The 11,683-nt window shown below is 39.3% G+C and overlaps 2 protein-coding genes and 1 non-coding gene across 3 annotated transcripts; 1 reads left to right on the forward strand and 2 right to left on the reverse strand.

Moving 5' to 3' along the window:
• Positions 1 to 70: 70 nt before the first annotated feature.
• cct5 (chaperonin containing TCP1, subunit 5 (epsilon)) lies at positions 71 to 5,479 on the forward strand. The gene is made up of 11 exons (XM_067578543.1): positions 71 to 305; positions 1,235 to 1,295; positions 1,989 to 2,153; positions 2,708 to 2,906; positions 3,097 to 3,289; positions 3,682 to 3,831; positions 3,985 to 4,104; positions 4,304 to 4,489; positions 4,580 to 4,717; positions 4,832 to 5,012; positions 5,160 to 5,479. The coding sequence occupies exons 1-11, from the start codon at positions 201 to 203 to the stop codon at positions 5,285 to 5,287; spliced, it is 1,626 nt and encodes a 541-aa protein (XP_067434644.1). The 5' UTR covers positions 71 to 200; the 3' UTR covers positions 5,288 to 5,479.
• Positions 5,480 to 5,630: 151 nt separating this feature from the next.
• cmbl (carboxymethylenebutenolidase homolog (Pseudomonas)) lies at positions 5,631 to 7,878 on the reverse strand. The gene is made up of 6 exons (XM_067578544.1): positions 7,735 to 7,878; positions 7,330 to 7,544; positions 7,099 to 7,206; positions 6,745 to 6,887; positions 6,386 to 6,477; positions 5,631 to 6,182 (listed from the first exon to the last, which is right to left on the reverse strand). Exons 2-6 carry the CDS (start codon positions 7,542 to 7,544, stop codon positions 6,003 to 6,005), a joined length of 738 nt encoding a protein of 245 aa, XP_067434645.1. The 5' UTR covers positions 7,735 to 7,878; the 3' UTR covers positions 5,631 to 6,002.
• Positions 7,879 to 9,448: 1,570 nt separating this feature from the next.
• Positions 9,449 to 9,522, reverse strand: trnat-agu (transfer RNA threonine (anticodon AGU)). Its single transcript has one exon. It is a non-coding gene; the product is annotated as a tRNA-Thr (tRNA).
• Positions 9,523 to 11,683: the final 2,161 nt, after the last annotated feature.

The raw sequence follows: 11,683 nt of genomic DNA on the forward strand, positions 1-11,683 counted from the left end.
CTGGATAAAAATGGTGCAAATGTGTAATAATAAGACACAGTTGACGTGACTTGGTTCCTTCCTCCCCGCCCGTGGATCCTTCCAGAATTTGCCTGCAGACCGGTGCGGCTTGCAGCTCAGCCACACTCCACAGTTACACAGCAAAACTCATCTTTTTCATCCGTGCTTCACCTAATAAGTGACCCAATCCGTCAGCCAATATGTCCTCGCTGGGGACATTAGCCTTCGATGAATATGGAAGGCCTTTCATCATCATTAAAGACCAGGATAAGAAGACTAGGCTATCCGGCATTGACGCATTGAAGGTACAATGGGTTAGCTAACTGTGGCATGCTGGCTAGCAAAGTGCTAATTTGTTTTAGTTAATTTACAAGGCACATTAAGCCAGCTTGGTATATGTTAATATGTACAACTAAGAGTCATAAGTGTCAAAGTAGTTATCTAACTAAGCTGGTGTTGTTTTATCAACATGTTATCATTATCTAAATGTTTCGCTAGTCATTGCATGCTAACATGAGGCCCATGTGCTTTCTGTACAACGCTTAGCCGGTGGGTGTTGCTACATTGGGCTGTGCCCCAAATGGACATTATTGATGCAAATTATTTTCATATTAACCCTTACAAACTATTCATATTCTGACCCTTCACACTGTTCCTATATAATTATTCCCTACACCAAATTTGAACCACAAATGTATTTTGCATCCATAGTCATTATTGAAAGGGTGATTTATCCGTCATTTATGTTTACGAGAGCAGAGAGAGTGTTTTCTTTAGTTTTGAGACTATTCTTTTACATGTAAAATACATTCAGTCTCGGGCTATCTAAAACAGGAGAACATAACGGCCATAAGTATTTCCATTAATTTACTGGAAGTGAAGGATGCAACAACATTTGAATGGTAGACTTCCTGAAAACCATCAACACTGACTCAGAACACCCTCTATGTGCTAAAATGTATACCAGTTGCATAAAATTAAATAATTTTGAAAATATTTTTTGAAATATTCTTATATATTCTGATATACTTTGGGAAATATTACAGAAATTCAGGTTTAAATAATGTAATTTAGGGTGTTTTGTTGCTGGCAAATGTTAAAATGGGTCAAATATGACTCGAACACTATGTAAGGGTTAAAATGTCAATTTTTTTCTCACAGATGGCATCTTCTACTTGTCTTGTGCATGAAAGACTAAGATGTGAACTGACATGGTCTTGTTTGTGTTTTGCAGTCTCACATTATGGCAGCTAAGGCAGTTGCATCAACACTTAAAACATCTTTGGGACCTAATGGTGAGAACCAATGCAATGCAGTCACATCTGACTTCCTAAAAGATCCTGGATGAGTGCTTATAGATGCTGAGCTTCTGTGCAACTTAAAGATCCCCATCCAAACATGTTTTAAGATGTAAATAAAATACTCCATTTTGAGTAATAATTAGTGTCTGATATGGTGTGCCCACACAAAGAAAGTTAAATTATTTTGTTATAACCCTTAAAATGTCAACTTCCTCTCCCCTGTTAAAAATTCCAGAATCAATAAATATGCAAATATTTTTACTTTCTAAAGTTTAACTGTTGGACACAGGATGTCTCCTGCTTCACTGAAAAGTCCATTCTCAGTGTATGTGTGTACTGCAGGCTTCATTTCCACATCACACAGTTTTAACAGTTAGCTTCCATATTAGTTGTGATGTCAAAAATCATGCTCATGGATACATGCCAGGTGAAGGTGAAAATAGCTTTCTAGTGTCAAATTCTGCACATACATCATTCTCCAAAGTAAAGCTTAAACATTCAATTGAAGTAACACAAAGAAAAACACATTTTTGAGTGCAGGGGGTCTTTAATTATCATGAGACATATTTGATCACTAATTTGTATATTTGGTATCCTTCCCACATGCAATTGTGTTTGCAATGTTAACCCTATGGCCAAGATCACACTTCACTTTTCATGAACCCTTTTTTCAATTTTTGCATCCAGGTCTTGACAAGATGATGGTTGACAGGGATGGAGAAGTGACTGTTACCAACGATGGAGCCACTATTCTTAGCATGATGGATGTGGACCACCAGATTGCTAAACTTATGGTGGAGCTGTCCAAGTCCCAGGATGATGAGATTGGTGATGGAACTACTGGAGTTGTTGGTACGGAAAAGGAAGATGAGGGGTCTAGGGGACTGATTTTTAATGGCTATAAACCTGCATCTATACCTCTTGTTGAGGTGTGCTGGCAATCCTAATGTAGATACCTCGGACATATGAATAGATTTATAGTTCTGCGAGATTAACCCGTTGATTATTATATTTATGCAACCCTAGATGGGTGTTACTTAAAAGGAGATAACTGTGCTGTACAATCTCCATCTCTAAAAGCAGTTGGATTTTGTGCCACCATAGGGGTTGTGCATCTTATCATGTGATGTGCTACAAAATACTACAAATACATGACATTTAATTCATGAGCTTCTGTTAACGCCATATCATAGTCTCAATGCATTGAGGATATGAAATACATGTGAGGCTTCAGAAATACACTGAAACTTTAAGCATCCTGTAGCCATTTCAGTGTGCATTAGGAATATGCAAAATCAAATGGCATCATCGATATTATATCAATTCTGATGAAGGCAACCTGTGGTATCCAACCATTTCAGCTATTGTTGGTCATGATCTTAATGTATTTTCCTTTTCCTCCTCAGTGCTGGCTGGGGCTCTGCTTGAGCAGGCTGAGCAGCTGCTGGACCGTGGGATCCACCCCATCAGAATCTCTGACGGTTATGACCAAGCCGCACGTATTGCTATTGAGCAGCTGGACAAAATTGCAGAAACCTTCCCCTACGATCCCAACAACACAGAACCGCTCATTCAGACCGCCATGACAACACTGGGTTCTAAAGTGTGAGTTTATAGACACAATAGTGTGTTTTGTTTTGTTTTTTTTACCATAACACAATTATCAGGAACTGGTACTTCAGGGGGGTAAATTACAGAATATGAAGGCATATATTTAGTGATATTTTTACTTTGTAACACTAGTTGCAACTAAGGACTGCTAAGATGTCAACAAAATTGTACTGTTGTCTTTCAGCATCAACCGGTGCCACAGACAGATGGCAGAGATCGCAGTGAATGCCATCCTCACTGTGGCCGACATGGAAAGGAAGGATGTAGACTTTGAGCTTATCAAGATGGAGGGCAAGGTGGGAGGCAAGCTGGAGGACACACAGCTCATCAAGGGAGTCATAGTTGACAAGGAGTTCAGCCACCCTCAGATGCCCAAGGTACAAAGGGATATCACATTCAGATGTCATGTGCTCTATCCTCAATGTCACCGTCAATCGTGTGGAATCAAATAGTTGACAGTGTATATGGACAAATTTAATGTGTGTGTCTGACATCCATCCATGTAACAGTCACAAAAAATCCTAGTATAATAACCATTTTTGTTGGACATCATCAAAGCATTGTTCATTGTGAGTCTAATTACTTCAGCATGTGTTTCATAGCAATTAAAGGATAGAAAAGCTAGAAGTAGATAGTAATGTATCAGTTACAATACATAAGGACAGTTATTTGCTTTTTAGTGCTGCAAAAGGACACTACAAATTTTATTCTATGAATTTGTGACAGCTGTACAATAATGGGGCTAACACCAACCATTTTTCATCATCAGGTTCTGAAAGATGTTAAAATTGCCATCCTCACCTGCCCATTTGAGCCCCCAAAGCCCAAGACCAAGCATAAGTTGGACGTTACCTCTGTGGAGGATTACAAAGCCCTCCAAAAATATGAAAAGGAGAAGTTTGAGGAGATGATCCAACAGGTTAGTACCACAGAATTTGTTAGCTGCTGATGCTTCAGGCAGCAAGTAAATTTCAGATGATCACAAATATGACAGCTACTAAAACTGAATTCTTGGCAGCCACGTTGGCACATGTGGTTTATCTTAAAATGTAAACTCTTATTTTTCTTTTAGGTCAAAAGCAATGGTGCTAATTTGGCCATCTGCCAGTGGGGCTTTGATGATGAAGCCAACCACCTTCTGCTTCAGAATGAGCTGCCTGCTGTGCGCTGGGTCGGAGGGCCTGAGATCGAGGTGAGAGACATTTGTCACATTACGGAACTCCTCGATGTAAAGTTGCTGTTACTAAAAATGTATGTATATGTGTGTGTATGTATATGTGTGTATATATATATTTGATGGCCATGTGGTGCTGATGAGTAGAAGGTTTATGATACAAAAGAGCTTTATTGTTTGTGTATGCAAATTCATGTCAACCATGTTTCTCGCGCAGTTGATCGCCATAGCCACAGGAGGCCGCATCGTGCCCAGGTTCTGTGAGCTGACACCCGAGAAGCTTGGCACAGCTGGCTTGGTCAAGGAGATCTCCTTTGGCACTACAAAGGATCACATGTTGGTTATCCAGGAGTGCAAAAACACCAGGGCAGTAACCATTTTCATCCGTGGAGGCAACAAGATGGTAAGCACAAAAACTTAACTCTCTGCCAATGTATCCATTGATGTTGATGTATCCCTGTTGATTTACTATTTATTCTATCTGTCTCGTTAGATCATTGAAGAGGCCAAGCGTGCTCTCCATGATGCTCTTTGTGTAATTCGCAATCTGGTGAGAGACAACCGCGTTGTGTACGGAGGTGGAGCTTCAGAGATTGCATGTGCTCTGTCCGTCAACCAGGCTGCAGATAAGGTGAGACACCAAAACACCTGAGACTTTGTGAATGTTTTCATTTAGCATTAAACATGATGATGCTCATGTTGCTGCTTAAATCCCCTCTAACTTCCTTGCCTTTCTAATTTCTAGTGCCCATCATTGGAGCAGTATGCCATGAGGTCATTTGCTGATGCTTTAGAGGTAATCCCAATGGCGCTGGCTGAGAACAGCGGGCTGAACCCGATCCAGACTATGACAGAGGTCAGAGCCAGACAGGTCAGAGAGAACAACCCCTTCCTTGGCATCGACTGTCTGCACAACAACACCAATGGTAAGGAACCACATACACACAGGGCAAGATACAAGCTCATGTGTATCCCCTGAATGCAGTATGTACCAATATGACTTCATTCCAACTACATAACTAATTAGCACATCATGACATTGAATGTTTTTTTTTTCCTTTGCTCCCATACAGACATGAAGCAGCAACATGTGATCGAGACCCTGATCGGCAAGAAGCAGCAGATCTTGCTGGCTACTCAAGTGGTCAAAATGATTCTTAAGATCGATGACATCCGAAGCCCGGGAGAGACTGAGGACTGAAGGCCTCCTGAACACCAGTAGGCTCGGCTGTGCTCTGGAACACTCAAAGATGTCTGAGCTGCTCTAGAGATTTTAGGCACTTCCCCGAGCACCATGTCCAAACCGCACTGCGTATTGCTATTTATCGTTTGATACAAAATGTTCAAGCTGTTGTAGTATCAAAGTCACCATTAAAATGTTGGTCCGCTGAAATTTCCAGACTCTGTAGTTCTGATTTCATGCTCCAAGTGTTGAACCTGATGATAATACTTGACTTTTATTTGTACACTCCATGTTAGGTTACATTACATGTCTTTCAGAACTTCAATAAAATGTTTGCAAGCATGACGCATACAGAAAGTGGTAAGATTACACCTCTTTAAGTGTTCTTTAATGCTTGCAATCTTACATGTACAAGACACATACTGCATCCAGTTTGTGAAAGTGCTTAATAGCTTTGGGTCCACAACATAAATTCACATTTAACTGGTATTGAAATCACAGTTTCTTAATATCCAAAGGTTCAGACTCCTAAATTAAAACATACAAAAAAAAGTCACCAATCAAACAAAGATTTGGGCAACAATGACCAGCATGCTATAAAGAGTACCTCTACATTTTACTTTTTGGCCTTGTCATCTTTTCATCTCGTCTATGAAACAAGGTTAAAGGCACCAGTTGCTTGTCCAGTGTTACATGTCCCTGACTGTTGCGCTGGCTCGTCTGACCTTCTCAGTTACATGTACTTGTTCAGCCAATTAAGCATGTCTGTTCTGGACTCCTGAATGCTTGATCTGTCTGCAGGGTTGATGTCCTCTCTCTTGCGGTGAACAAACCCATGAGTCTGGCCAGGAAAGATCTTGACCTGGTAATCCACCGTGCATTTCTCTTTCAGCTTCGCTTCAAGGACTCTCACCTGAAGAGCAGAAGGATGTCAGCACAGGTTGTTGGTGGTTGTATATCAGAGATTGTAGCATATTAGAGGGTTATGGAAATTATTGCAAGGACGCCATTTGATATTTAAGTACCAGGCAGGTATACCATCACTATCAAACTGGCAGAAATCCTTTATCTGTTGAGTATATATCCATAAAAGCTATTAAGTTGATGCATACTAACCTGGTCCAGTGGGATAACCTCATCTTTCTCTCCAAAGATGAATAGTGTAGGACTCTTCAGCTCATATCTGTCCTCTTTCTCACGGATGATCCCTGTACAGTATTGCATAAGCCCATCACAAAACCACCCAACAGAAACTATATTGCGTTCATTCCTAGATGTGCGTAGTCTTGTGCTGCGTCAGTGTGTTATGCATTATGAAAATGAAGTTGGCACCACTGCCACCAAGACAAAATCATACATATCTCTCATTCAAATCTCTTTTTGTGCATAAAATATCTGAAATTTCACAATATTTTTAAATAAGTCAGGCTCTATTGTTAAAATAAACTGTGACATTTCATGCAGAAATGACAGACCATAGACTGACACTCCAGCTTTGACCTCTGGATACTGCAGGGCCAGGTAATGTGTGGCAACCCCTCCCCAGCAGAAGCCTACTGCTCCGATGTGTTTGGCCCCACACTGCTCCTTCAGGAACCTCAGCACCGCATCCACCTCTCTGGGAAGGAAATGTTAAGGTCAATAGTGAACAAATGTCTAGAAAATGAATGTTATCACAAAAATCCACATCATATGAACAATTGCTCTATTTAAATGACCTAGAATGTGAAATACAATAATGAAAACCAACACCAACTAGAGCTAGATATTTCAACTTTCACCTTGGACATTTAGCTGTTAAATAAACTGAAAATTAGACTTCTAGTTACTTGTTGATGTTGGTCGGCTTTTTGTCTTCAAGCCACTCCTGAAATTTTGACCAGTCATGTGATGGACTCCATGGTTCCTTTCCCACATAGAAGTCTGGACAAACAGCACTACTCAGAGCAAAAAAAAAAAAAGTCAGAGAAAATCACTGTTACGCAAGCTTGTAAACATCATATTAAAGCTAAACAGTACATTACAGAACACACAGTGGAGGAACACTGTATTTTACCCACATGTATCCATTGGCTGCCAGCATATCAGCCATATATCTGGTGTTGGGGAGCTGCCATCCATAGATATCTTGTATGACAATGATGGCCTTGTCAGATGCAACGGAAGGCTTTACTAGATAAGCTTTAGTGTGCTCTATCTGAACCTCCTGACCGAGCCCCCCGTACTCCATCCGATCCCCGATATCACAGGGGCATGGCTTAGCCTCATTGGCCATCTGCTGACAGACAGACACAGTCAGGTGGGAAGTGGGAACACTAATTAAAATGGACATTTCTCTGAACTGTGCACGTGCTGGGAGTCACTTAACCATGGTTATGAAAACATTGCAACACAATGACAAAGCACTTTTCAAACAAAAAAAAATCTACAATGGAGTGAAGTTTCAAAAGCAGTACAATACATACCGTATCGGTTTCTGGTGAAAGAGGAAACAATCTGTCTATCTAATCGAATCTTTTGTAGCCGTAAAAAGTTGCAGCAAAGTATTGATTGTGTATGAATATTGTCAAGTTAGAAAGGCAGCAACAAATTCCTGCCATGATCTTCAAAATAAAAGCTGTAAGTACACCTCTCTATTGGATGTTCTGAGCAGCCTTTGGATGGTGGATTCAACAGTAAATTAAAACACTGGGTTTTAGTAATAGTCATACATGCTAATGCAAGGCTATGGCTATAGGGTTGCCAGCACTTGGCAGCGATGAGAAAGATTTAGACAATTTTAAGTATACCGAAACATTTTGAGTCTCAATTACATATCTGTGGTGCAGCTAAATGCAACCTAGTTCTTTATCAACACACTTTCAAACAAGAATCCTTTGAAATACCGTTAATTAGTCCCAGAGATCCCTTAATTTGTCCATTAAGAAAGAAAGATTCCCTAAAAATGACCAAAAACCATGAAAACCTCCCCTGAATTTCCACCTTAATTAAGAGATTAAAGTTGTTTAAGGTATAAATTTAAGGTGCAATATACGACATTCAGCCCCACTATATGTCAGCAAACAACTATTTGCTATGTAGTGATATAGTGGAGTAATGGCGTCCTGAGCAGAGAATGAAGTCACACTCCCTCTGTGGGTGTTGTTATCCGAGCTTCTGTATTCTTTGTTTTGATAACCAGTTTGGCCATGCGTGCATATGAGCATTTTAGTGCATGTGAGTCCCTCCCTGTCCTCCTCGTGTCCGTTTTCAACATGGTGGCTGGGGCACAAACTTTGTCATATTATAGCTAAACAGTACACTAAAATATGTTTCTGAAAACATTTGAGGCAAGAAATAGGCAACGCAGTAACAGAATCTTGATCCATATTTTATCAGCACTGCCTAGTTTGACAGATTGATCTGAGTTTCATGAGCTGTGTATTCAGATGCTGCTTTCCCTTTTTTCTCCAATTTTATTGAGTAAACAATACGCATATTCGTTTTGGTCGGAGATGCTGGAGCTATAGTGCACCATCTAGTTGTGCTGAATGCCATATATCGCACATCTTAAGGGTAATTTGTCATGGTTTTTGGTCAATTTAAATTTTTTTTTTACCCCTTTTAACCACTCAAAGTATGCAGATAATCTATTTAAAATTCCTTGATTTATTTCAATCCATTAATATATCCATTAATAATCACCTTAAATGTACATGAAAAATATTTCAGTCATTATTAATGGGTAAATTAATGGGATTTTAAAGTAAAAATAAATAAAAAGGGATTCTTAGTTTCTCAGTCACAATGACTCATCTCTATTGCTGCTGAATTAAGCTATGACATTTCATACACTCAGTAGCATGAAGTCACATGAGAGCTTAACTTCAAGAGATAAAAATATTTATGGTTGTTTTTTTTAATTGCTGTGTTTACTATTGTAAGTAGTTTATGCATAAATCATAAATCAACCTCTAAATCGGATGTAATCTTGTGTTCTGTGTAAGTGTGCATAGTTTCCACAATGAACATATAACTTGACATTTTGCACACTTCAGACAACTTCTTCCGGTAATACTGTGACTACTTGTACCAAATTGGCACTGTTTGCTAGACAAACAATGACGGCCAAAGAGCGGAGAGGTTTTTTACAGATTACTGATTGTTGTACAGAGCTCTGGTTCAGGTGGTGTGCCTAAAAGGCACCGCTGGGATTCGAACCCAGGATCTCCTGTTTACTAGACAGGCGCTTTAACCAACTAAGCCACGGCGCCGGTGATGTCCTGCCATCATAGACCAGTAGTTCATGTCCACGCGTATGTCATGGTCAACTTTCTCACTTTCGTTTTCTAATCAAGACTCATTGTCAGTACCGCTCTCTGTGTTGGTTTAGTCCCCTCTTTGCAGGGTTATTAAGTTTTCTTAACGTTCCGCGAACGTTCGTTTTTTGGTAAAATTACTGTTTGCGGAACATAAGACAAACTTTCTGTAATAACCCCCAGGCAACGTTCCCCGAACTGAAAGTGGTTTGCTGGAAAAATGTGTTATTAGATAATTATGAAATCCATGCTTTCGTTTATGAGATTGTTTTCCTGTATGTCACAGTTTCAGTGAACACGTGAATGCAAACAGAAATACAAGATTAAAAAATACAATAAAACTAACAGGCTTGAGAAAAACCAATAAAGTAAAAAAATAAAAAAATAAAGATAAGTAGTCCGTGGCCTTTATTTAAATAATAATGGAGACAAAATGGGGTTTTTTTTACTGTTAGTTAAAACAAAATAACATTACAGATAGCCTAGAGCCTTTTTGTTAAGAGAAGATTCAATAGTTTTGACACAAAGCTCAAAAATAAAGGTTTGCTTGCAGAGGATTTGCATCTGTGTGATATTTGTGTGCTAAAAGCAATCACACTTTGTTCCTCTCACTCTTTATTATTCCACTACTTCTTATTCCACATGCCGTATGTTTTTTGGACCTTTTCAACTGCTGCACTTTGTGCTAGAAAAAACATTCAAATGTCACTGCAATTCAGCAGACGTGTGCTGTCTGAGTTGGAACTTTTGTCAATTTCAAACTCTCTGTTGTGATACCTTTTGTTCTTTTGCAGCAATTTACGTCTAAAGTGGAAGCTTTTACAGCAGTTTTCAGATCTCACCAGTGCAGAGCAAAGATTGTTTTTAGACCAGAAAATAAATTCTAAACACATCTCACTCCCACAGTTTTAAAGCTTCAAGCACAAATCATACCTCAAAATGTTGCCACAAGCCCCCTCTCTCTCAAAATGTAAATACATTTCCCATAAGAGTTATAGTTTTTGAGATCTAGACTTCAATTGATAGAAAGTACACTGTCCAACTCTCACTGACATTGACATTGACAGTACTAATTGCAGGTGCTCCCTCCTGTTTCTTATACTTACAGATTCTCTTTTCCTTCAAATACTGTGTACAGATATTATATATCCTCATTCTAAACTAATCCTGCTGTTACCAATGATGTACAAACCTCTGGGCTACAAACTTTAGTTATAAGCAAATAAATTTTCCCTCAACAAAATTGGAACTTTTTCTCAATACATCAGGGCTAGTCTGCCAGCTCACTGGTTTAAAACATGCTCATGGTCAGATTCTCAATGAGGTTTGATCCTTGCTCCTGGCAAGACTGCTCTTTTTAAGGAAATACAGGCACAGAGACACACAGCTGGTTCTAATCAGCTGATTGAGATTCTCTCTTTCCCTTTTAATTGTAAGTACATTCAAACCTTCCGTGGCTTTAGGTTTCATTAACAATTCAAAACTGTTTCAGTCTCTCACACGCATACACACACACACACACACACACACACACACACACACACACACACACACACACACACACTACATAAAATCTCTTCAAATTTAGTTGTTGAAAGTGTTAGCTTATTTGAATATACTTCCCAGCAGGCATTGCAGTGGTGTGAAAATTGTCCAGAAAACCTTTTATCTGGACAATTTACATGATGGAGGCTATTGTTTGTCAGAGGAGTCAGATGGTTTTCTCTCTGATCAACATCAAAACAATTCACACCATGATGGAGATAGATGTGTATGTTACTCACTTGCTGCAGACTGTTACACTTGTGACTTTTATATAACCTCCCCTGTAAGTGGTGCTACAATATTAAAATAAATTGCTTGTAGCAGCAGCAGCAGCTGGCAGTCTGATCAGATAACAGCAATCAAATGCATTTTCTTCAGGAAATGCAAATTCTAGTAGGTTAATAAGATCAATAAATTTAAAAGTGGTCATATCTAGTTTTGTTAGTATTCAAGCGTAAACCAGATGTTTTGGAGAAAGATTCAGTCACACTGATCACTGGTGGTATCGTCTGTCACTTATTACAATGTGTTTGTCTGCAGTTAAGATGCAGTTGAGTTTAATGCTACTGCT

The sequence above is a fragment of the Thunnus thynnus genome, chromosome 21, assembly GCF_963924715.1.
Source record: "Thunnus thynnus chromosome 21, fThuThy2.1, whole genome shotgun sequence".
NCBI lineage: Eukaryota > Metazoa > Chordata > Actinopteri > Scombriformes > Scombridae > Thunnus > Thunnus thynnus.

What these genes read in the sequence shown, in the direction of transcription:
- cct5 (XM_067578543.1), top strand. Translation starts at nt 201, where the DNA reads ATGTCCTCGCTGGGGACATTAGCCTTCGATGAATATGGAAGGCCTTTC. An exon ending in TCCGTGGAGGCAACAAGATG is followed by an intron (nt 4,490 to 4,579) that starts GTAAGCACAAAA and finishes CTGTCTCGTTAG; the next exon opens with ATCATTGAAGAGGCCAAGCG. An exon ending in TCAACCAGGCTGCAGATAAG is followed by an intron (nt 4,718 to 4,831) that starts GTGAGACACCAA and finishes TCTAATTTCTAG; the next exon opens with TGCCCATCATTGGAGCAGTA.
- cmbl (XM_067578544.1), bottom strand. Translation starts at nt 7,544, where the DNA reads ATGGCCAATGAGGCTAAGCCATGCCCCTGTGATATCGGGGATCGGATG. An exon ending in CTGGCAGCCAATGGATACAT is followed by an intron (nt 7,207 to 7,329) that starts GTGGGTAAAATA and finishes TGCTCTGAGTAG; the next exon opens with TGCTGTTTGTCCAGACTTCT. An exon ending in AAGCCGACCAACATCAACAA is followed by an intron (nt 6,888 to 7,098) that starts GTAACTAGAAGT and finishes TTTCCTTCCCAG; the next exon opens with AGAGGTGGATGCGGTGCTGA.